At 50.7% G+C, this 25,216-nt stretch overlaps 3 protein-coding genes across 4 annotated transcripts; 2 read left to right on the forward strand and 1 right to left on the reverse strand.

Annotated features, from left to right (window-relative positions):
• Positions 1-5,906: 5,906 nt before the first annotated feature.
• TMPRSS5 (transmembrane serine protease 5) lies at positions 5,907-8,091 on the forward strand. Its single transcript, XM_050714994.1, has 8 exons — positions 5,907-6,019; positions 6,192-6,235; positions 6,327-6,489; positions 6,590-6,765; positions 7,130-7,228; positions 7,479-7,621; positions 7,725-7,877; positions 8,083-8,091. Exons 1-8 carry the CDS (start codon positions 5,907-5,909, stop codon positions 8,089-8,091), a joined length of 900 nt encoding a protein of 299 aa, XP_050570951.1.
• A 113-nt stretch (positions 8,092-8,204) lies between these two features.
• Positions 8,205-21,249, reverse strand: ZW10 (zw10 kinetochore protein). Its single transcript, XM_035555666.1, has 16 exons — positions 21,095-21,249; positions 20,493-20,627; positions 19,208-19,309; positions 18,953-19,030; positions 18,672-18,831; positions 17,971-18,120; positions 17,092-17,283; positions 16,677-16,840; positions 15,696-15,878; positions 14,963-15,201; positions 13,874-13,945; positions 12,852-13,021; positions 12,432-12,562; positions 11,828-11,959; positions 11,078-11,280; positions 8,205-10,192 (listed from the first exon to the last, which is right to left on the reverse strand). Exons 1-16 carry the CDS (start codon positions 21,209-21,211, stop codon positions 10,072-10,074), a joined length of 2,349 nt encoding a protein of 782 aa, XP_035411559.1. The 5' UTR covers positions 21,212-21,249; the 3' UTR covers positions 8,205-10,071.
• Positions 21,250-21,366: 117 nt separating this feature from the next.
• On the forward strand, positions 21,367-25,020 carry LOC118252447 (T-cell surface glycoprotein CD3 delta chain). 2 transcript variants are annotated; one of them, XM_050715035.1, is made up of 6 exons: positions 21,367-21,418; positions 22,423-22,513; positions 23,500-23,700; positions 23,941-24,072; positions 24,306-24,349; positions 24,697-25,006. In XM_050715035.1, exons 2-6 carry the CDS (start codon positions 22,441-22,443, stop codon positions 24,757-24,759), a joined length of 513 nt encoding a protein of 170 aa, XP_050570992.1. In that variant the 5' UTR covers positions 21,367-21,418; positions 22,423-22,440; the 3' UTR covers positions 24,760-25,006. The 2 variants fall into 2 exon arrangements, with proteins under 2 accessions (XP_050570992.1, XP_035411625.1); XM_035555732.2 differs by lacking the exon at positions 21,367-21,418 and having other exon boundaries at positions 22,287-22,513; positions 24,697-25,020.
• Positions 25,021-25,216: the final 196 nt, after the last annotated feature.

Below are 25,216 nucleotides of genomic sequence, written 5' to 3' on the forward strand. Positions count from 1 at the left end.
CGGTGTCACTTCATGGCAGTGGCACCAGCCACAAATCCCAGGCACTGATCACTGCTGCTGATCCTGCCCGCCTCGCACTCGACCAGCTTACCTTGGTGCCTGCCTCCTGCAAGAGCTGCAGCCCCACGAGTTCCCTCCTGCTCTGCACGGCCCCGGGTGGCAGCAAGGTGTGCTCCCTGCAGCTCCAGCTCTGGCAGGGGGCCCTTGGAGTAAAAGGCATTGTGCGTGAGAGTTTTGAGAATTCCTGCACATGAACACGGATGTCGACATAGTTCACTCTGCTCTTAAATTCATTTTGTTCCCTGCTGGATCTCCGTGGGTCCCCAGCAACATGTAAGGGCAGGGTCAGACTGCAAAGCAACCAATTGAAACGTTTGGAGACGGCGAAGAATGAACATAATATTAATTGCTCCTTAACAATTATTCTACTTTGATTCTTCTCTGAGAAGAAATCCCTCAGGGCGTGTTTGCACCAGAACGTGATACAGCTAATGAAACCATTTCAGGCCTGACATCTGTAAATTCTGCTTTCCAACACTGGGTGATGGATGAGGATCCAGGGCCCAACCATGTTCCCTGCTGCATGGGAGGCTGGACAGGCACTCACAGGCCCTGCGGGTTGTTGTCCCTTATGTGGTGACTGCTGGGATGGGGAAGGAGCCCCCGTTAGGGGCACCAGCAGGGCAGGCACAGCTCCTGCCCCCTGCCCCCGCGCCAGGAAGGTGCTGCAGAGAGCTGCCTCCGAGTTGTCTCCATTCACTTCATGCGGTGCCAGCTGCTCTTTAAATAAATGGTCCTAGCAGGTTATTACGGAAGTTTCTCCCTTCAATTCCTTCTACAGAGAAACTCATTTTGCTGAAATTGCCTTCCCCCAGCTCTGCAATCACCAGCAGCACATAGCCCCAGGGAGGAGGCTCACAGGCAGGGGCGATGCCTGCGGCTGCCCCGGCACCAGGGACATCTCCTGGTGACAACAGGGCTGGTACAAGGGGACCAGGGGGCTCAGTGGCACGGCATGGGGCAGCCGCCCCAAAATATCTTGTCTCCAGCTTCCAGGGGGTGAGGCCATGCACGCTGCATAGCCTGAAAGCTGCATCTTCCCAACCTGGTGTCTGGGGAGGCTGTGATGCCCCTTCCTCTCCTTCAGCCTCCAAAAACAGGTTACAGAGCCAGGACCAGAGGGCAGGGTGGTCCAGAGCAGGAACGAGCAGCTCTGAGAGGCATTGTGTGCTCTCTTTCTGTGGACCAGCCTTTTCCTGCAGGTTTCAGCCTTAACAAATTATTTTACACAGGACTTTATTCACTGTCTTTTGGGATGAGCACTCCGACAACAGAGGATGTGGAATAAATCATTGCAATGAACAATACAGTGACAACATGTCAAGTCTAGAGTAACAACTTTTTATTCCAAGGAAATGTCCAAATAGGACTGGACATTTATATGAAATATGGAGAGATGTGTGCTTCCATTAGACAGGGTAAACGCATACAAGATATAAACTATCTTCCTTCGTGTCACTACACCCCACTGCCTGGGGTTAAAGAGTCTTACTGAATAATTTCCCGTTATGAGGTTTGGGATATTGGCCTCTCCTGGAGACGAGACGCAGGGCGAGATGAATGATTTAGTCAGATCTGCTCTGGCAGGTCTTATTTCTTACGGTGACACGAGTGCGACGTTTTGCAAGTCTGAGATTAAACTCTGCCACGACTGTAACAGCCAGTCTAGGGCCAGCCGCTTTACCCTCCTTCCGGAGACTTGCAGACAGATGAAGTACGCTGGGTCTTCACTGCGTGCCCTCAGGACGTCAGGGCTGAGCTGCACCCCGTGCACCCAGCTCGGGTGACGATGCTCGAGTCCAAGGGCATGGGGTTGGCACCCAGGCCCCGGTCCCTTCGCACACCACAGCCCAAACCCTTGACCTGGAGCCCCTCTGCACGTGGTGCTGTCAGCTTCAACAGGGCTTCCTTGCTGAAGCTGGTGGCAGAGCATGGAGAGCTTGGCCAGGAGCCCTATGCACAAAGCTGTCCTCACCAAGATGCTGCCCCCACCTGCAAGGGTGCTTGAACCCCTTAGATGCCCAGTGATCCTGCTGATAAACCCCCCTAAAGATGGTAATAGGTGGGGAGGGGGAAAAGGAGGTGAAAAGGGGTTAGGAACCACGTTGGGGGAGGAAGGGTGTTGGGGGGGCTACTGTTGATTTTTAATTCTATTTATTTTTTTGACCACAGCATCACTGCTGGGAAGCCACAATCAGAACATCCAGGATTCATTATCCGTGATGAGATTTGGCAGGCTGCTACCAGGATTAGGTAGGTTTTAGGCTGGTGCTTTTGGCCATTTCCCTCATTATGGGCTTACAGCAGCTGCCTTATCTCACTGAGAGGCACTTTTATTAGAGAGGGGACTTGAGGGAGAAAGAGAAGGAATGAGGTAAGGAAGGAAATGATCCAACAAGAGGCTCAGGCAAGGCGATGTCCTGAGCTGGTAGCCACATCGCCTTGTTTGCTCTCCCCAGAGAGCCCAGGGGAGCTCAGGACCCAGCCCTGGGCAGGGTGGAGGCAACCCCAGGATTTTGCCAGCTTCCCTCTAAACAACACCAAGCACCCGCAGGTGGGGGCTGCTTTTATTTATTTATTTATTTATTTTAGGTCTCTAAAGAGCCAGAGCAGGATGGTGGGAATCAGGAGATAAAGCTGTAACGCTCTTCTCCTTCCTACCCCTTCACACACATGTGCCGGTGTTTAATTTTGAAAGCTCTCTTGTTTTAGTCACTACTTTCTTATTGCAGGTGGGCAGAATTGATAGAAATATTGATCTTCTTTTAATGAGTTTTAAGTGCGGAAAAGACGAGTGACTCAGAGCAGCGAGGCAGCACGGGCTGAGATGTGCCTCGGCTTTGATACCTGCTCCTGAGGCCCCGTTTTGGAGCTGGTTCTCACCCTCTTCCCATACTGGCACTCGCTTCTTGAGCTTCTTCCCTTTTGCTGTGTGCAGGGAAGGTGTTTGCCCCTCGGGACCGCTGGCCGGCCGCTCACAGCCCAGATCCTCGTCCAGCTCCTGCAAGGCTCGGTGCTGGGTTGGGTGTGGGGTGCCCAGAGAGGGGACGATGGAGCTGCTCCTGCAGCACCTCGGTGAGCCCCCGACCCGAGCACCCTCAGCACTGGGGCTCAGCAGCTCCTGGGCTCCTGGGCGGCTGCCTCAGCCTTCCCAGCGGGCTCCCCAGTCCTCCAGCACCATCTACAGTCCTCAGTGCAGCGAGGAGACGCTCCGGAGCCACCAGGTAGAGCCCAGCAGCTCCCAGTAAAGAGGCAGGGTTGATTTGGGGGCCCTGTGAGGTCCTGACCACTCGGCTTTCTGTTCCCAGCCGCAGGGCAGCAGCTGGAGGGGCCGCCAGGTTCCCCCACCAAGCCTCAGCCCGAACCTGCGAGACAGGGCCGTCATGGAATATTCATGGGAGTTTCCTCGAGTAAATGGCATTAAAAATTCATCAATCTTTTGAGTAACAAGCCATCAGCTGTGTCTTCTGGGCTGGAGAAGTGTGTAAACAAGAAGAGGCTTTTGTTTGTTTGTTTTCACGACACAGCTGTTCCAGGCTGCTTCGGCTGCCTTTTGGTTTTCAGACAGGCTGAAATTGGTGCTCAGTCTCCTCTCTCCTGGAGGAGAAGGTGGGGTTTAAATTACTTAATTGGAGATGGATTTACTGTTATTTCTGGCGGGTGTAGCCAGCCGGAGAAGCAGCATGGCTGGAGGGACGAGGCCATGCAGGGTACCGGGCACTGGATCTCTTTGCAGGACCCCGGGAGCTGCCGACGGGCTGAGCACACAGCTCGCGGCCTGGGGCTGATTTCCATGAGGAATTTTGTGCTCTCCTTGGGGCGCTGGGAACTGGATGAGCTCTGCAGCAGAGGCTGGCACTGCTGGTCGGAAGGAGGCCCGGTGCCCTCTTCCTGCGGGGCGCAGCCGGCGTCTGTCAGCAGCAAGAAATTGAGCAGAGAAAGGAGCTGAGCGGGGAGCTGCGGGCCGATCTTTGCTGCTCTCCGGTATTCCAGCTGGAGAACCCGGCACCTGGGGAGCTGGGGCTGCTTCCCTGCAGGTCTCACTGCAGCCCTGTCGGGCACGGAGGGACTCGCCGAGTGAGGGGGGCTCCGGCCCCCCCAGCACCTGTGTGAAGCAGCCTTCGGCAACAAAGCTGCACCTGGCGGCAGGCACCTGGTGTGAGATGTGGGGCTGATACGGAGCACCTGCGGGCCGTCTTTTCTAATTTTTTCCCAGCTTTAAACAATTTGCTGCCCAAGGTCTGCTCTAATAAAGGTAGCTGTTGGGGGGGGGGGGGGGGGCTTGGTCCCAGGTCTGCTTGTGCCTTGGTGCCCACCACTGCAGCCCTCTGCTAGTGTCCAGGGGCTGCTGCTGCTCTTCAGTGTCTCTTGTGTACAGGTGAGCAAAGCGAGGCGGAGAGAGGAGGGACGGCAGGTGGAAGGTGGGGCTGGGGCAGCCCAGCAGCTGCTGGGGTTGCTCAGACAGAGCTGGGGAGGGAGGTGGTGGGGAGCCAGGGACAAGGGGCTGGGAGCTGGGTTTGTGCTGAGGGAAACCCGAGCGGCTCAGCAGAGACATTCTGCTCTCTGCAATGGTGAGCGGCACTTCCTCTCGGCCCCCCTGCCTCAAATGAAGCTCTTTCCTTCCAGGAGTCTGGTCTGCCACTGACCTGCGCCCTGCTCCTCTCCATAGGGGCCGGCTGAGGCTGAAAGCTGTCCCCAAAACCTGCCTGGCATCAGGGATACGGCACAGAGCCAGGAGAGCCTGACGGCAGAGCTGAGGGAAGCAATGGCAGGGACGTCCCCAGGACACGGTGAGCCAATTACAGACTTGGGGAGCAAGGGGGGCCCCCAGATCCTGACCTTCCGCAGAATCCATGGCCGTAGCTCATCCCCTCGTGGCACTGGGGGCACAGGGTCGGGAGGGCCCCAGGAACGGGGCCACAGTGACCTGAGAACCTTGCCAGGGGCTTGGTGGTGCCATGAGGGATGGATGAGACCATGTCTATCCTCTCCCTTTGTTCTTTAAAGATTCTGCTGAGGTATCTCTCAGAAGTCTCTGCACCGTCTGGAGGCTGCTGCTGCTTCTGGGGGCCGTGGTGCTGCTGGCGGGGCTGGTGGCAGGGTCTTGGCTGCTGGGTCAGTGCCTGTGCAGGGACGGTGCTGCCTGTGGGTGCCCAGCGTCCCTGCCAGGGCAGCATAGGGCCCTTCCCACTGCCGTGAACCCTTGGGGGCTGCCCGGCCCTGCGGTCTCACCCCTGCTCTCCCGTCTCCTTCCTGAAGCGAGGCACCTCAAGATGCCACAGCCGGACCAGGGCTTTGCCCCGCCACAGGAGCCGGGAGCGATCCCAGAGTGTGCTGAGGGTGAAGAGGACGAGCCCGTGGTCCGTGGGGCTCCTGGCAGAGGTTTTCATTCCCCCCCACCCCTGGCAAGCCCAGCAGGAGCAGAAAAGATGCTCTTCAATAATGAACTTGTCCTGCTGAACCAGTAGCTCATTTCAGCTGCATGCTGCAATTGTTTCACTTGGTTTTTAAATCCTGCTCTATTGGCCTCAGTGTCTTTCAGAATCAACTCAGACAGCTCGCTGCTGGAAGTGCGGGTGCGAGGCCGTCCCGGCTGGCTGCTGGCCTGCCACGAGCGCTGGTGGCTCAGGCTGGGCACCCAGCTCTGCCGGCACCTCGGGGCGCTCCGGTGGGCAGGGGCTGGGGGCTCAGAGTGCTGAGCGGGGCTGGGGGGAGCTGTGGGAGGTACCTGCAGCCACCTGGGCACATTCCTGGCCATGGGACAGGGAGGGTGGTGGCACCACGGCTGCTAGGGCAGGAACCACTCCTGGGAAGGTTCCTGGCATGGTTGTGGTTGCTCCTGCAGGATGACCCACCAGAAGGGAGTGAACCTGACAGACATCAGTGTGAAGGATGCTCAGGAGTTCATCCAGCTCAGACCCAGCCATCAAGGCAGCCTGGAAGACATGTGGCAGGTCAGGTACGGGCAGGCCTGGGCTATGGCAGGCTTTGCTGGAGGCACAAAAATGCCTTTTTGGGCTTAAGATGGGCAGAAAACCGTGCTGGCTTTGCCGAACGAGCAGCCCCGTTGGGGACTGCTGCAGCTCCCCAAGCACTCTGCAGTTTTCTGATCAGAGGTTCGCCCTGTGCAGGAGCACCTGCGAGTCGGGACGGATCGTGGCTCTGAAGTGCTCAGGTCAGTGCCTCCCTCTGCTCGTGAGTCCCCAGGATCTCCACCCGCATCCATCCCTCTCCCCTCCGTCCCGTCCCTCACGGCTGCCTTGCAGAGTGCGGGCTGCGCCCCGGGGCCCTGCGGGTGGTCGGGGGCATGGACGCGGCCCCCGGGCGCTGGCCCTGGCAGGTGAGCGTGCGCCACGGCTCCCAGCACCGCTGCGGAGGCTCCGTGCTGGCACCCCACTGGATTGTGACGGCGGCGCACTGCGTGCACAGGTAGCGGGGAGCTGGGTGCCCGTCCTCATCCCAGGCCTTGTGCAGGGAGCCTTGGGGTGAGGGCCAGGCGCTGTGGTGCTCTGTTACCCGTGGTGCTCAGTTACAGGCGGCTGCACGCCTCCGGCTGGCTGGTGGGTGCCGGTGTTGCTCGTGGCTCCATCGAGCAGGAGGCTGGGGTACCGGTGGAGAAGGTTATTTACCACCCGCTCTATAACGGCAGCAGCCTCGACTATGACATTGCTCTGATGAAGCTCCGCGTCCCCCTGAATTTCTCTGGTAAGACACTGTTGTGGCCTTGCCCCACTTGCAGTTTGTCTGGACCTGCAGTGAAGAAATGGCTGGAAAGGGGCCTGCGCTGACCCTGCCCTTTGGGAGAAGCTGCTTAAGAGGGTCCCCAGCCTCTCTGGGCACCTGGAGGCAGCATGCCCAGCAGCACGATGTTCCTAGCTGCGCCTGGGAAGGTGGCTGTGGGAGCTGAGGCCTCCAGGGGCCTGGTCCAAGGGTGTTTCACCTCCATTTGTGGGGCTGAGCAGCTCTGCAGGCTGAGAGTTCTGCAGGCTGGCAGCTCCACAGCCTCGGCTGCGCCTGCACTGTATGGCCCTGTGCTGTCCCGGGGCTCACCGCGTCCCCTTCCCAGCAGATGCCATCCGTGCCGTGTGTCTGCCACCCTCCCATCGTGACCTCTTCCAGGGCACCCCCTGTTGGGTCTCAGGCTGGGGCTACACCAGACCAGACCAAGGTAAGCGCCCGGCTTGTCCGTGTCCCTCGGTGCTGACCTGCAGCTTTCCCTGCTCCCCACTGAGGTGCAGCCCTTTCCATGCCGCACCTGGTCCTGCATTGCTCCCCTCCTGTAGCCTGCACTCCCCTTCAGCAGCCCCATTAATCCCGTAAGACCCCATCTTTCTCCTGACCCTTCAGCTACAGTGCCGTGCTCTTCCCTGACTGCTTCCTGGAGATCTCGTTTCCCTCCTGGTTTCTTCCCTCCCCAGCACAGCTAACGGAGACTCTGCAGGAAGCGCTCGTTCCCCTAATTAGTACCAGGAGGTGCAACAGCTCGTGCATGTACAAAGGAGAGCTCACGGCCAGGATGCTGTGTGCCGGCTACCCGCAGGGGAAAATAGATGCGTGCCAGGTAACGGGAGGGAGCAACTGGTGCAGTGGGGTGTGCGCAGCCAGAGTGGAAATGAGCAGAAGCGTTACATCCCCGTTGTGCTCCAGTCCTTGCTCTCTTGCAGGGGGACAGCGGGGGCCCCCTGGTTTGCCAGGACGAACTCACGTGGCGCTTGGTAGGTGTAGTGAGCTGGGGCCAGGGCTGCGCCGAGCCCAACCACCCCGGGGTTTACACCAACGTAGCTCAGCTTCTGCCGTGGATTTATCGCACCACAGAGGTAAGCTGGGGCAGGTGAAGGTGTGTGTTCAGCCTGACCTGCAGCCAAGCATGTGGCATAGGAAAATCCAGGTGCTAGCATCCTGTTGTTAGCTTTACCTGTTACTACCCCACGCTCACCCTTGATGCATGACCTCTGGGCTGACCTCCCACCCCACAGCATAGTACCAATTCTTTATTTTCCCTTTTTATTTTCTTATTATTAGATCTACTAGAAGCAATGCAAGGAGGGACGTCACAGAGCAACATCTTGCCCCTTCCGAAGGTCCAGCTTCATACTGTGTTACTGTAACCATAAGAGAATGAGTCCCGCCAGGCAACACTAGAAAACAGGGCCAGTATAAATAGTTTATTAAAGAAAATAGCATATTACATTTCTGTGAATAATCCACATGACAGAAGTGGTGCTTTTCAAAATATCAATTTTTTGGTTTCCTATTTATAAAAAGGGCAAGGGCTCCCAAGAGATGCAAGCGTCATGGGAACATTCTCAACCCCCAAATGAATTACTTGAAGTAGTGAAAGGGGAAAAAAAAGGAAAAGCTAGAGTGACAGTCAGAGTTTGGATCAATGTTGGCCTTCGTTTTTCCATTCTCACAGGCTGGACTTGGTGTAAATGGGAACTTGACTGCACCAGCCCGCTCCCCATGCTTCTACCACTTCAGGCCAGAAACAAGCAGTTTCCTTGCCCCCAGACCTGGCTGTTCCTGCCTGACCCAGCACCCAGAACAGCCGTGAGGTTCTGCTGTGATTCGGGTGCAATGTAAAATTTGGGTGCAATGTGAAAGCCAGCTGTAATTTTGGTATCCCCCAAAATGCTCAGGAATGCAAAGAGAAGTCAGACAGAAGTCCAAACGAAAAGGATACAATGATAGGTAACATTAAAATGTGTAGCTCTATGATCTAAACTTTTGTAAGCAGGTCATGACATGCTTACAAACCATTACATAGCAGGAACTATTCTGTGTGTAGCAAGGGGCACATCTTGGCCTCTGGGCTACATTTCAACAAATGCTATTGATGAGGTTTCCAACTAAAATAAATGTATGTTTCTTGAAGTCTCAAACAGCCTTTTGTAACTTAGAGCATTATCTTCTAAGTGCACACTTAATTCCCTTTAATTCCCTTCTTGTATTTACTAGCATTTATATCATCCTTAAAATACAGTAAAGTTACTATCAAAAAGACAATAGATGCCAGACCTACTTAATTCATACACAAATCAAAAGTTAAAGGAAGGAGCTGAACTGGCTTCCACAGCTGGCAAAGTCGGATGGAAAACTTTGAATTCAGTTGTAAGATAGTTCCCATGAGAAATAAAGCCATGAGGAATTTTGCCGGTTATGCAAAACACTCTGCCTCAGTAAACATTTCACTTGGAACAGGGTTTCCTCTTCCCCCCAATAAAATTTTCACTCTCTTGACATCTGCTGTTCAGGGAAACATGAACTAAACAGGTGTGTAAGAGCAACATTTGGCACTTCAGCATTCCTAGAAGGACACCAAAAGCTACCACTGCTTGTGAGTTTTATATATAATTGGCAGGGACAGAAGAGGTAAGACACAGAAGGGGTACACATCCCCTGATGTAAAACTGCATAGGTAAGATTCACAAGTGAGAAATAACAATCCCTCTGCGGGACCCTTAAGCAAGCAAGCTTGAGATGACATTGTACAGCACCTTGCATGAGAGGCCCACCTGCCAGCAGTGCTCAGTCTCACAAGGAGTTTGGATAAAGGACTTACTTGCCTATGCTGGGCTTACAGGAAGATGAAATCCAAGAAGATGGAATTTAGCAAACACCACAAAAAGCATCTCTTCTTCACCAGGACTGTATACCCATCAGCTCATAAAGCAAAACTACACTCTGGGCGTAACACCTTCAGGGAGCAGGGCAAGAGGTTGAATTTTCAAGCCCAAACTCCACATGTGTAGCAGATAAAGCAGCTGCAGTTAATGCCCGTGTTGTTACCCACCTTCGATTTCCTGTTCTCAGACTCACAGAGCCATCCCACTGGCCCTGCTGACAGTGAGCTAGGAATTTTTTCTCCTCCCTTAGTCAAGCCTCCAGGAAGCACACACCTAATGCCAAGCTTTTTGTAGTCCAGTACAAGAAGGATCAAATCCAAAAAATAATTAAGATTCTCAGTTCATTCTTGCTTTATCAGAAGATGCAACATGTAGGAGCAAACAGTTACTTGATTTTGGCCAGTGCTGCTGCTCTTCTTTCGGTGTTCTGGAACAAGGCTCGTATCAGACTCCTCACTTCAGCTGGGGAGAATTCAGCTGCAAGAGGCCCCTTCCCATCTGCCCATCTACAAGGAAAAAAGATCTTCATTTAATAAAACTGCATGGAAACCTCACGTTAAAACAAGCCTTAGAGCATTCACAACAAACCACTGCAGTTCTCCTACTCCTGTGATGACTGAATGGTTCAAGTAAAATTAAAAGCAAAAAGCATTTATAGGCATGCTACAGTAGTAAATCTAGAAGCAAAACAAATCTAGTTAGCAGCCTATTAGCTGCATGCAACTTAAGTCCAGAATTATTTAATTAGGCACGAAAAGCAACAGGTCTTAAGGTGTTTCTTGCACTTAGTACAAACTTTGCAGTTTAGAGGATAGTATGTCGCCTTGTCGTTCAGATGTACATGTGAAGCGAGTGTGCGCAAGACACATCTAGCTTCTGACAACTCATGACAACTGAAGTAATAGGAGTAATAATGCAAATCCTCATGTATAATTGAGATGAATACCCCTTGCAAGTTAAAAGACGTAAGAAATGGTCTCTAAAAACTGAAGACCAATTACGTGGAATGATAGCTGCAGTTGCAAGGCACAGCTAACATCAAAAGCAGTGGGCAAAATGCCTGGTTGCTTAGCGTCACATACTTCTGAATTTAGAGAAGTCAAGGGGAGATGTATAATTGCTCTGCGGTTGGCTCTCCCAGGGCACCTTTTTTTTTTTTTTTTTACCATTGCTTTTTCACCTGCAGGAGACAGCTGAATATATGACCAGTGAAATGGACTATAAACACACAGTCAAAAAAATGGCACTAGGAGCAGCTATCTGATCCTTATTAAAAGTGATTCTCTTTCATCTGAACAGGCTCTCCTAAGTGCGGTGCCCTGCTGACATCAGACCACTTCCCAGCTCCCTGTTTAGCAGGTGAAGAACTAACTGAAAAGGAAGACACTCACTGATCTACTATTTCTTGGAGGTTAGCTTGCAGGATGATCATCAGCTCTTTGAATGTCATCCATTTCTGCACGTAGACTGGAACTTCCTCTTGATATTTTTTGTTTTTGTCCTCTTCAGGTAGGGGGGTGAAAACCTGGGGTCCTTCCTCTACCATGATCCTACAGAGGGAGTACAACCTATCTGCATCTTCCGCAGAGATATCCTAGAATTGAACAAATGTAAACAAAAAGAGCAGTTAGATGTGTCTTAGGGGTGCCAAGCAGTAAATGAAATGGAATTTTTCTTTTTTTCAAATGGGGCTGTGTGTGTGAAGATGAAAAGCAGTGGTTTGGATTGCATTTAACATTCTCAAGCTAATATAACTCATTTCACGAATAGCTACTTCATCAAGTTCTCTGCAACTGCCTCAGAACAAGGGTTCTGCTTCTGAACTGCACAGCTTGGTGCACTAACAAGGATTTCACTGTGAGGCAGAGGGGTTATGAGGAAGGTCTGGAGCAGTTTACAAGGAAAGCGCTCAGGTAACGCCAGCACAATGATGAAAGCAAAGCTTTTTGGCAGGCATGGCATAAGCAAGTGTCCCAGCTATTAAAGGAAAAGAGGCCACCCAATTCACAGTGGGGGGCTCTTCAAGATGTAGAGTACAACTGGCTCCCCTGAAACCTCAATTTGGAAAGAATTTCTAGAGGTCACACATGCTAGCTGCTAGCACCACCCCTACGCCTGGCATGTCCACCTCGTGGAGTTACCTCTAGGGCAGCAATCCTAGTGACAATCTCTGAGAGCGCTGTGTTCAGTAAGGTCCCCATGGCCTTGCAGTATACGTTCACTGGAAGGACATCTTGCCAAACTTTCCCCAGTCTTTTCAACTGATGCAATACCTGGAAGACAACAGCTATACGTTATCCACGTGTTATCAAGAAGTACATTAAGAGAAGCACGAAATGATAAGGTGAGCGCACATGGACAGGAAAGTTTTAAAGAAGCAGAAGGCTATGACTTCATCCTGCTACCACATAAAACAGACTTTCTTGGAAAAAAATGCCACAATTTCAGTTTGCATTATGGCTCATGGATCTTTCCCTTGAAAAATGAAATACCCTAGATGTGCGCTATAAACAAAAGTTCAAGATTAAGAAACTATCTCATCTTGGAGCATGCGGACTTGAACTCAGCATTCTACAAAATGAGACACAGCCCGGGGGGAAAAAAGCATGCCAGAAAATTCATCTTTTGCAAAATTTCACTCTGCTGAAACAGTGCACAGTTCTCAGGACTAATATTACATACTGTACCTTTCCAAGGACAACATCTACAGACAACGGCATATTTGACTTTGTTTGCCTTGCTTACCTGCCTTATTGCTTTGTTTGCTGCAGAGTAATTTTCCTCATCATCCATATTCGAAAAATTCCTGGCACTTGACAGCCTCTCCAGGATTTCTCCTTTCTGCACTCGCATCTGGGCCAGAAAACACTCCATTCCTTTAGAAGCAAAAACAACCAGAGAGAAGCAATTAGGCAATTACTAAATTTGCTCTGCCTATGCCAATTTAGAGACTGTAACTGCTGAATAATAAACTTATTATTTTGGGCCTATTTAACCAAGCTCAGTCACGTACTTAATAAGCTTTTGCACAGCTTGGATTGCTACAGCACTTTTGAAAAAGAGCTGAGTAGCAGAATTAACTATAGATGATAGGCTAACATTAAACTGGTACAAGCTTATCTATCTCAGAGCCTTCCTCCATAGAATACTGAAAGGTAAAATTACCAAGTCTCCTAAAACCAGGTACCAGATCTACAAAAGTAGCCGCTCCGTCACACAGGATGTTTGTCAAGCGGTATCGGAACTGGTGTCCCATGGTGAGCAAGTGGTGAGCAATATACATGCAGTTGTTGTGATGAATAGCTGCTAGCTGCGGGAGTTTCTGAAGGTTCTCTCTGTCACACGAAGGAGGAAGAAGAAATTTATGCATTTAGACCTGACCCTGTTAGAAAACTGTCATATGTACACTAAACAGCCCATCTGTCCTAGCTGTTGCATGTAAATAACTGAAAGGAATGCGTGATAAAGCCATCAGTTGGAAAAGAAGTATTTAAACTCCTCCCACATCCACACAAGAGCTTACATACAAGAAAGAAGTTCTATGGCTTGTGAAATGGAACCTTGGCATTCCAGCTGTGTGTTGTACTCACATTGGTTGTTTCTAACAACCAATTTTCACACAGGAAGATTCTTTTTTACAGCGTAACAGTGAGGAAAAGAGAGAAGGCCTTTTCAGTAATACTTCAGTGTTCTTTGACACAATTGTATACTTTAAATCTTCACTGGTGCTCTTTATTACAGGAAAAGCATCATGAACAATCTTAAAGGCTAACCCCTGTCAATGCCAAGGACGAGGACTCTGTTCCAGTTACCTAACCATCAATCTAGTTAACGGATGGATAAGATAGGTTACAAAACTCGGTTACGTTCTAGAGATGCAACTTCAGCTCATGTTTCCTGTGTTCCCATGTACACAAGGGCCATCAGGCACAGAACCAATTTCATTCACGTCAAGGAAATACTAAAAACTATCTCCTTGGTCATAAGACTGCCAACTCAGAAACTCTCAGGCAAATATTTTGCAGCAGGTACAATTTAATAATGCATTAGGAGCACCAGCTTGTTCCCACTGGAGGAAGCCCTTAGTAATCTTTGGCTGTGGTGGACAAACAGGGAAAGTGGGGCTATTCCAATCGCACTGCTGTGTCTCCAAACAGGCCCTAAGTAATGCACACACATACACTTACTTGTGGTATGTTGGTACTACGTCATAAAACAGCTGGAATATATTCCGTACGGAGTAGAAGAGCTGTATACAGCTACAAAGAAAATAAGGTTCATGTTAGTTTGTCTGTGGAATTAATATCTCATCTGCCAAGCGACTCTCAAGCCTTTCTTAAAAAAGGTTTTATTAGTGGTGAAGCACGTTTTTCTTACTGAACAAGGGATAAATTGTCAAGATCAATTACAGCAATGTCAATAAAAGCAGCATCCTGGAAAATTCACAAAGGCTTCTCACAAAAGCTGTGATGACCTTGTAAGTTCAGCGTGGAAGAGATGAACTTCAAGCCACATGTCAGAACAGAGATAATGAAACCCCGCAAACAAAGGGAACAGTGTCCTTTCTCCCAATAGGTATGCATAAGTAGTCAGCCCTCTTTCTGCCACAGTACAGTGAAAGGCATTCAGTACCTAGGAAACTCTCCCTCTTCAGGGTTGTGGTCTCCGGTTTTTAAAACCGACTCTAGGTTCTCAGAATGTTTAATTGTTTTCTCTGAAGAGCCCTGCCAGATGTAGAGCTGGAGTTCTTTGCTTTCATCCAGCACATGAAAAAAGAAAGCAAGAACTCTCCTCAGAATAGGTGCCATAACTTCTCATTTGGATGGAACAAAAGATACGTTTTTTTATCTTTCTAAATAATTGAAACACATGATAAAATATAAAAATGAACACAGCAGTAGAGATTCTTCCAACTAAGAGACTGAAGCCATGAGCTGCCTTGTGCAGCCTAGGGATTCACCGCGTTCTCACTGCTGCAGTAGCTACAATATGGCAAAACCCACCTGAATGCTCCCTCAGAACATAAGCCTCAAAGACTGCTTAACAAGATTATTGCAGGGAACATATTCAGCAGCTGCTCCTGCTGTACCAGTCTACCGCACAAACCCAGGGAGCAGCCTCCAGCCAAAACACAGTGTAACTTTAATGATTCATTCTAATTTTTATGTACCTTCAGCTCTTTTGTATTTCTTTTACTCGATTAACAGATGCTTAGAACTGCCCAAGGCAATAAATATCTGACTCCCAGGAATTACCCGCTGATATATAATTCCTACCACTGATCTGTGCTGGCTGTAGCCTCCAACAGCGTCTGATAAGCCAGTTCCATCAGTTTCTCCACTGATGAACTGATGCGGCATGTGGGCAAAGAGAACGTGTACTGGCTCAGTTTGGTCTCATTCTCCAAATTCACCATCTCCTTAGGAAGTTGTTTAGATGTTTTTTGCATTTTTAAGTGATCTCCTGACCCAGGATCAGGAAGCTTTGGTAGGGCTGCGCACGAATCAGGTGTGATCTACGGGAAAACAAAAGGAAGGTAGAACATTATTTGGAGCCCACGGAAAAGAGGCTGTGGAAGACTACAAAATATTGATTTAAGACTCAAGATTAATACAAAGCTGCAGAGGTCCCCTAAGACCCTTGGAGGTCTCATGGCTTATGAACTACACAGCAGACCACGAAGCAATCTATATGGTGTTTCATGCCTAGAAGCAAGGTCTGTAAGTGATCCTCTAAATTTTCTTACGCTTATGACACTAGCCAGAAAAGCCTACAAAAGTATGCTTCAAACATGTTAAGTAACATCTTGGTAGTGAAATAACCCACTTGAGCACTATTAAAAACAACTTCAACACCGTTGTTTGCCAAAAGCATCAAATAATCACAAGTAATCAGTGCTCTACAAAACAAACAAACAAACAAAAAACCCTCAACTGTCCTAGACAAGCCTTCTTCACCTGCTACACTATTTTTCCACATAGGAAAACAAGATATTGCAACAACAGGCACCTTTACGGTATTGTGTATTTCTGAGGTCATCAAGTTTCTGGCTGCCACAATCACATCTTGACATTTCTTATTGGCGAAGTGGGAATTGACGTTACGAGCGTATTTCAGTAAATCAGTCGTGTCTCCTTTCAAAAACTGCATGTTCTTCAGGGCTTTTTCAAATTCCTCTGTGGATTTAATCACCTGAGAAAGGCAGACACATTCTACATTGATACTTGTGAATTGCCAGTTATAATCTCCTAAAATCAAAGAGCAAAATTAAAGCTGGGTATAAATTCCTCCACTCAGCTGAAGGCAAAATATGAAATTAAGTTTTAGAGGGAACTATCTAACAGTTGTACAGCAATCTTTCGGAAGAAACTGGCTCAGTTGGAGGCCATGACTGTACAATAACACAGTCTTTTAGCTGCAAGTTTGTTTCCTGACTTTGCTGGCAACCTAATTCAAAAATCAGAGGAGCAAGATGATTAGATTTCATTACACTGGGCTACTTGGGGCAAAGGGACTGGGGGGTTTGCCCTATGATTGCTGCTGTTTCAAACAGCTGCCTCTCCAGGAAAAGTATCTTTTGGCATTCTTCACTGGTAGTAAAGATATTACTATTATTAAGATAGTTTTTAAAAAAGTGGCCTACACAAGAAACACCTGTGATCATTAGACAATTAAAAAAAACAAAGTCAAACACAGCAGTTCATTCACAGGAAGCCAGAGATCCCGCATCAGCATGTAAACGACCTCTTCAGCCTCTTACAGAGGCTCACACAAGAGCCTTATGCCACACACCCGAGAACCTCCAGGTCTTAGTTAAGTATGGCCTGAGGTCCTTGGATCAGAGACCTTGCACCCTTAATAGGACAGGAAAAACAAGCCACGGTTTACCTGAGATAAATACACAGTTCTAGATTAGCAAAAGACAGCTTCCTGATGAGGCTGGCCATGTGGCATTTCCACTACATAAATTCGAAAGTATTTGACGCCTACCTCTATATACTGCTCCAGTTTGCTACTGTTGGTTGGGATTGAATTCACTAGGCAGTTCTGAATGAGGCAGTCTGATAACTCTTCCCATATCATACCACCCAGCAGTTCTGCCAGTGTCACTCTGCACTCCTTTTTGTCTTCCACACGCTGTTCAACTGGCACATCTGAATTCAAGAGAACAGAAACGGATTTTAATATACCTGCTTCCTGGACACGACCCTCCACCAGATCATTCAGTCCCTCCTGTCAAAAAAGCATCTTTCAACTGTTCCATAATTTTATAAAGGAGATGTTCTTCATATCCAAACCATGTGCTGCGACTGTAGAACAACCTCCATCCCGATCAAAAGACAACTGAATTTATGGTTAAACTGAGCCCACTTTCCCAGTAATTCCAAAGGGAGGGACTACCTACTCAGCAAGTATTTGTGGAGAACTTCAAGAATGACCTTGATCTTGTCAAAAACCTCCACAGGAGAGGAATGATCCAAGTTAGGCTCTTCACACTTAAAACGTAGGATGACCACATCTGACAGTTCTTCTGTGAATGGCTGAAGAGATGGGTATGAAATCAGCGGCTTGAGGATGTATTTCAGCAACAACTGGCCTAAGATATGGAGAAAAAAAAAAAAAAAAAAAAAAGATATTTTCCTACAGCAGGAGTTTGTTCCAGTGAGGCCCAACCGGCAGTATTTTGGATGCACAGATTCTTCAAGTGAAGTGGAAGAAGCACTGTCTAGACTAGCTGTATCAGAGAACATTCATGACGTAAAATGCTGGGTTTGGTTTCACTACAGACCACTTGACTCCTATAAAACACATATGGAGGCCTAAAAAATTGCTGCATAGTTGATGTAAATCGAACAATTACAAAGCCAGAAGTATGAAATCCTGTCCTAGCATCTGTCATGCTTCCTGATTACTTCTTGCCAACACCTGAGAACGGAAAAGCCTGGAAGCTGACTAAAACCAACAGTCTTGGTCTTTGTAGATAAGGAAGCTTTAACTGGAAAAGCCCTTTAAACCCTTTAATCAGACCATGAAACCACAAAGCCACAGATCAAAACAGTATACTAGAATAACCTGACAGGAAAAGATAAATAATTCTGGGCAGTTTCATATTGTAAAAACCAGAGGATTCACCTCATGCTCAGTGGGAAACACAAGGCAACAGACGAAGACGTCTCCCAATGTACGACTGAAGTGAACTGGATCGCAATACCCATCCTACAACAAGCCTAAACTGATATCCACTCAGGCTGCAACAGCTATGTGGATCCAAGGTCTGTCTTACCGAAAATTTTAAGCTTGGTGCGCAGTTCTCCTAGGACAGCAAATGCCTGCAGCACAGAAGCAACAGGCAGGCCAGCAATCTCTTCCTCTTTTGATGGCAGTGTGCATAAGTGCAATTCTGAATGCATCACTGACTCCAGGCTGGTACTTTCTAGAGAAAAGGAAGAAACATCTCTGTGTTAGAATGTGGTCTGAGATACAGCAGATCGGAGAACCTACCACATTCCTCAGCTGGTAGCTAAAGCGATACGCTACCTCTCCTCATTTACACAAAACAAAGTTCCTATAAAAGAGCATCAGAAGAGTACCAAATTTCTTGTGTTTCAGTACAGGACAAATCTGCAGAATTCTTATTTCAGCTGCCATGAAATTGACGTTTAGTGATAATCACCCCCCTTGTCCCCACTGTAAGCCAAATCTGATCAAAGGAAAAGTTTGTGTTTTAATGAAGACACCAACATACAAATTCTAGAGCAGCTGCAACAAAAGCAGCAGCCAAAAACCTATCAGAGAAGATAAAGTATTCTTACAACTACCCTAGTAGGAGAATATATACAGTCAGAACAAAAACTTTGGAAATCTCTCCTTAAACCAACCTTAATTCAACAATATTACAGTATTTCCTAACTTGTAGGTGCTTGAAACCAGACTTATTTAAAGTAGCAAAGCAAAAACAGTGCAACAAACTAGAATTGCAAGCACCTTTTGAAGGAGGAAGCTTCCATACAGCCAACTTTTGCCATTCTTCTCCTAGATGATAGAGCATATTTTGTGTCTGCACTGTGAGCTCTGTGCCTAGTGCCTTCAGGATCTTCAGCTCAAAGCCCTTGCGGGATTCCAGCATTTTCAGGCTGCTTCGTGCCTGGCAATAAAGGTCAAACACAAAACATGGGTAACTGTTGCCCCTGCTACTGAAAAGGATCTTGTGAAATTTATTGAAAGTATTTATCAACAATTTTGCCACACGCTTACAAAGTCATTACCTTTTCCAGTTGTTGAGCTGCTACAACATACTTCTTCTCCAACAATGCAGTGTTGTACTCTTTAATAGCTGTATCAAACTGCAACAATCAAACAGGATCGTATGTAACAGCATATCTATTAGACTACATAATTTTAAACAACACAAGTAGACACACGAGTTACCGTTAGTTATTGAAAAGAGAAGCCCCGAATAAAGCCACAAACTGAGCAGCAACCACCACTTAATGATTTTAAGATGCACATCCCTTCCTCACCTCTTGTAGCTTTTTCAGAATACTCAAAATGAGTGTGTCTCGCTCCAGCTGCTGCTTCAATTCAGTAAATTCAGCAACAGCGACGTTTAGGTCTCTTTGAACCTAAAATAAGAAAGTTTTCATCAGACATCTGCCAAACGTTAATAGATTTCCTCTTAAAAGTGACAATGAGATATAAAGTATTTCTGTTAATAGAGTACTTTGGTGAGAAAGACGAAAGACTCAATGTTAACAACATATCTGCTCTGGCATTTGATAATGACTTTGTCTTCGGTTTCTAGGGCCTTCCATTTTACTCCCTGCTAGAAAGATCCTTATAATTTCCCTACTGGAAACTCATCCATGCTGGTTTCTTTTTTTATTACATTACACGTTTTGTCAAGGCATTGGAAGGAAACTCAGTATCAAAAGGCTATCAAAAGGAGTTGAGTTTTCTTTTAACACAGCCATTTTAAATGCAGGATCACTTGAAGTGAGCCAAAAGCTAACTCAATTAACAACGTTACTCAACCCCAGATCATGGGAAACACTTGGCTTTAGGGTCTCCAAAGGCAGAACTAACTCCAGCGAAGTGAACACGACTTGGCTGGTACCAGAACCTCATACATAGTGCTGGTAAGGTATGACCCAGAAGCTAGATATTGAAGCTTTTTTTTTTTAACCTGGTTTAGTTAACATGATTTTGTGTGCGTGTGTTTAACTGCTGTTGTTTATTACCTTTTATTTACACTAGATCGGTTTTCATTACATTATTAACACATCATGCTTTTCTGTGAAGAAGAACACCACATGGCACTCCTTCAAGTCATGTTGGAATCAATCAAAGCAGCACAAAAGCAGAGAGGATCCGGCCTGTAGGGCCTGCTCACATTCTCCTTAATGGCTCAGTGAATATGCGCTGCCATGTGCCATGATTTGGGTGGTGCACATCAGTGCCCCCTCTGCCCCAAATCCCCGCGGGACCAACACTCAGCCTGTCTGTCACTGCATCACACCCTACCGCGATGCAACCAGGCGGATCCTTCTCTCTCCTCTGGAGACGTGCGACACACTTCTCCAAGGGCACAACAAGCAAACTACGACCAACAACCCCTTAATTACGCTCGGGCACACCCCAGACGGGACGTACACCTATGCCATCATTTTTTAGGGGTGATGCCATCCACAGCCTTCAGGCCCGTGTTCTCCATCCCTGTCCCCCCTGCACACAGCAGGCGAGGACCCGCAGGTGTGTGGTGGGACTGCAAGAAGCTGCCAGCAGCCGGGGAAGCCCAGCAGGTCTCACCTGCTCCTCGATGCCAGCCCTGAGCAGCTCGATGCTGCCGGACAGCCCGTCCACCTGTGACACCAGCTCCTCGGCGCTCTGCGCGCTGGGCAGGAACTCGCTGTACTTGCTGGTGATGGCGGAGCACACCTCTCCCTGCGGGGGCACATGGGGCAAAGTCACCGGCCGGCCAAGCCCTGTCAGGGACCCTCGGGACCCCCAATTCCTCCCCCAGGACCCTTAATTCCTCCCCATGGCCTCTCTTGTCCTCCCCTTGGACCTCCATTTCCTCCCCCCAGGGCCCCCAGGTCCTCCCCGCCAGCCCCTCACGGCCCCCCCATTCCCCCTCCCGGGAGCCCCAATTCCTCCCTCACGGCCCCCCCGGGACCCCCAAATCCCGCCCGGGACCCCCAATCCCCCTCCCGGGACCCCCAATTCCCACCTTGGGACCCCCAATTCCTCTCCCCCAGCTACTCCCGGCCCTCCTCAGCCCCTCCCGGCCCCCCTCCGGGACCCCCAATTCCTCCCTCACGACCTCCCCCGGCCCCTCCCGGCCACCCCCCAAATCCCCCAAATTCCTCCCCCCCGGCCCCCTCCAGGCCCCCCGGCGCCCCGAGCCGCGCCTTGAGCTCCTCCACCCGCCGGGAGAGCCGCCCGATGCGGGTGCCCAGCCCCTCCTTGTCCAGGCGGCCCGAGTGCGCCAGCACCGCCGCCACCAGCGAGCCCGCGGGAGCCGCCATGGTCCCGCGGCCCGCGCGGCACCACGGGAAGGCGGCGCTACGGCAGGCGGCGGGGGACAGCCTCGCCTCCTGCTCCTCTTCCTCCTCCTCCTCCTCCTCCTTCTCCTCCTTCTCCTTCTCCTCCTTCTAGGGGTGCTGGGGGGGTACCCAGAGCAGCTGGGGGCCCGTGGGTGCTGGGGGGGGCAACAGCAGCTGGGGCGTGCAGAGGTGCTGGGGGTCCTGCAGCAGCTGGGGGGGCATATGGCAGCTGGGCACCCATGGGTGCTGAGGGGTCCTATGGGTGCTGGGGGGGGGGGTCCCTGGATGGTGGGGGGGGGCCCATGGGTGGTAGTGAGGGGCAGTGGCAGCTGGGGGGGGCAATGGCAGCTGGGGGGATGCAGAGGTGTTGGGGGGTCCCTACAGCAGCTGAGGGGGCATATGGCAGCTGGGCACCCATGGGTGCTGAGGGGGTCGCATGGGCGCTGGGGGGGGTCCCTGGGTGGTGGTGGTGGGGCAATGGGAGCTGAGGGGGCAATGGCAGCTGGGGGATGCAGAGGTGCTGGGGTTCCTGCAGCAGCTGAGGGGGTGCTGTGGTAGCTGGGGGAGCATATGGCAGCTGGGCACCCATGGGTGCTGGGGGGGCTGTGGCAGCTGGGGAGTGGCATTGGTGCTGGCGGGGAGGGAATGGCAGCCAGGGGCTCGTAGCAGCCGGGGGGGACCATGGTAGCTGGGGACCCATGGGTGGTGGGGGTTCTATGGCAGCTGAGGGGACCTGTGGGTGCTGGGGGGCGAATGGCAGCTGGGGGATGCAGTGGTGCTGGGGGGACCATGGGTGCTGGGGGTCCATGGGTGTAGGGGGGTCCATGGGTGTAGGGGGGTCCATGGGTGCTGGGGGGAAGGAATGACAGCCGGGGGTCCATAGCAGCCAGGGGGGACCATACCAGCTGGGGACCCATGGGTGCTGGGGGTTCCATGGCAACTGAGGGGACCCACAGGTTCTGAGGGACCCATGGGTGCTGTGGGGGCCCGTAGCCACCTGAGGGACCTGCTGCTTCAGGCCCATCCTGCCCTCCCATGGGTGTCAGGGCTGGGCGAGGAGGCAGTCCTCGCTGCCCTTGGAGGAGGGAGGCCCCAGCCCCCGGGTTTCCGCTGCCTGACAAAGACCTGGGTGGCGCGTCGCGCCGTGCCGTGCCGTGCCAAGGAGCTCTCTCCTCTTCCTCCCCCCTGAAAAGCTGCCGCTGCTTCACGCCATGCGGAGGGGACAGGCCCTGGGCACCTGGGTGCTTCTCGCCAGCGTGGCCATGGCCGGGTTTGGTGTCCAAGGTAAGTCCCCAGGGCGTCGGGTGCTGCACCCCGTGGGGACGCGGGGACGGCACCCCCGGCGTGCTGTGCTGCTTTTCCGGGGTTTTGAGGCTGGGGTTTTCCATTACAGCTCCTTGGTGTGAGGTTGACGGGCATCAGTAGGGAGGAAGGAGCGATTTGGTGCAACATGTCTTGAGGATGGGCTCGCCCTCGTGGCTCTGTCAGCCCGCTCAGGACTGGGGCCATTGCTGTGGCAGTCTGGATGCCGTGACTTGTCTTTGGTGGCGCAGACTTGCCTGACGGTGACACAGCGTGTGGTTGGACATGCCAGTACTCTGGCGTTAGACTGAAGTAGTCATGGGCTTTGTACCAGCACACGTACTCAAGCAGGAGAGGCTGTACTCTGTACTCTGCTCCAGTGCTCAGCAAGTAGGACAGGGAATTTCCTCTCCACTTGCAGGCTCTGAGGATGATGTGTTTGGGCCAAGGAAGCAATTCTATGTTGTTGGTTTTCTTTTTGGATGGTTTTCACTAAGAATGGTTGTTTTCAGTATCACCCTCTGCGGGGTTTTGCCTCACTTGTTTGGGCTCAACTCCTGTCCTTGTTGGTGAAAACATTTCACTCGCTGTTAAAATGTCTCTGCTGCAGTTGCACTTCATTACCAAAGCAATTTCTGTGCAGGAAGAGGCTCCGACACACGCAGCCTGAATGGAGTCCAGGTAGATACCTGGTTCCAGTTGGTTTTCGCTCAAAGGAAAATTGGATCTGTACACTACCCAGAGCTGCATTAAATAACCACCTATTGAACACTGGACTGCTTTTGCACTGGGCAATATGCTTTTTTTGCAGAGGTTTCTGTTTGCAGTGTCCTTTCTGTGTCTCGGGGGACAGCCTAATGCGATGCTGTCTACAACAGCCATCTCTGTGAGTGAGACTCCTAAGCTCTGCACCACTGCAAGGGCTGAGGACTCAGCTGTCAGGCTCTCTGCTCTCCTTTATTTTACAGGACAGACAATAATTGTGAAAGAAAAAAATGAGAAGGTGTTCCTGACCTGTGGATCAGACAAAAAAGTACTCTGGATGAAAGGTAATGAGGAGATAGCAAACGCAACGGAGCTGGACTTGGGTGCAATTTATGACGATCCCAGAGGCACCTACAGCTGTGTAAAGGAAAATCAACGCTTCACTCTCCAGGTGTACTATCGAAGTAAGTGTCAGAAGCCCTGTTTCTAGAGCCACAGGACTGCTTGGAGTTTTTATGCAAATTTTTAAGGGAAATACTGATTTCACAGAGCTTGTGGCTGGTTCTGCCAGCTGGTGAAAGTCTTGCCAGCTCCTGTCCTAGGTCGTCCCGGCTCAGATGGGCCCAGGTGGCAGGGCAGCCACTGCAGTTGGAGGCAAGGGTCAGGGTCCTGCTCTCAGTCCTCGTGTCCTTTTGTGTTTCCAGTGTGCCAGAATTGCATCGAAGTGGACGCTCCCACCATCTCGGGGATTGTGGTTGCAGATGTTATCGCCACCGTCCTCCTGATGGTTGCTGTGTACTGCATCAGTGGCCAGGACAAGGGACGCATGTCACGAGGTGAGGGGAGAGCCCTGCTAGCTGCCTGCAGCTGGGGACAACAAGTGCCTGCGCTTCTCTAGGAGCTGCGTGGTGGCCTTTCAGGGTGCAAGATGCGGGGGCTTTCTACCATGTCTCCCAGAAGAAATAAAAGCACAGAGCTCAAAGCAGCCAGCCACTTGGGTTTGTCTGCAAATGCTCACCACGCTGCCCATGATTCCCCCGATCTTTGACCGCTGTCTTTCTTTATTTAGCTTCTGACAGGCAGAACCTGATCGCCAACGAGCAGCTCTACCAGGTGAGCGTGTGTGCGCACGTGTGTATGTATTTGGGTGTGTGTGCATGGGTGGAAGGAGCTCCACAGGGCTGCAGTGGCGTGGCCACGATGGCACCGCTGCTGGGGGAGTGGCGTATGAGGCTGGAGATTACTCTGCTGGGGAGTTCACAGCTCCCTCTCCCTGAGTGACGCAGAGGATGGGGCAGGCTCAGCTACCCCATGCCTCTTATGCTCTGGGGTTGTTAAACTCAGGGGTGTGAGGGGAGCTTGCCAAAATCTTGGCAAAGGGAGGTTTAGGCCAGCTTCCCCTGTACCCAGGGCTGCACAGACACAGTTGTAGCTCACCTTGCCTTTTTTTTTCCCCTTAGCCCCTTGGTGAGCGGGATGATGGACAATACAGCCGGCTGGCACATACCAAGGGCCGCAAGTGAAGCGGGAAGACAGCAGCGCCAGTGACTGACTCCTTCACACCAGAATTACTGTTACAGCAAAGCCACTGCCAGTACCAAAGAGCACCAACACCTGGCCCTGGCACTGCCTTTGTGAACTCACTGCTGGAAGAAGATGGTGTCGCTTTTTGCCTGGAGAGCCCTCCAGATCCCTGCGAGGACGGGCTGCTTGTAACATTCTGCTCTTTCCATGACCTGTTGCATTTCTGCATTCCTCTCATTAAAGATGAGTCTATTCTGTAGCCTCCCCGCTCCATCACTTGTGTTAAAGCCCGGGGAGCCACGCGGTCACTGGGGAAGGTCTGTGTTGGATGTGGTCTGCTTGGATCCCTGCAGAGTCCTAAGGTTCCTGCCTGTTCTGATAGGACACTGCTCTGCCAGTGCAGACAGGGGTCCGTGGCAGTGCCTGGATTCAAATGACATCCAGACCCATTGCTGA

This window comes from Cygnus atratus, chromosome 22, assembly GCF_013377495.2.
Source record: "Cygnus atratus isolate AKBS03 ecotype Queensland, Australia chromosome 22, CAtr_DNAZoo_HiC_assembly, whole genome shotgun sequence".
Classification (NCBI taxonomy): domain Eukaryota; kingdom Metazoa; phylum Chordata; class Aves; order Anseriformes; family Anatidae; genus Cygnus; species Cygnus atratus.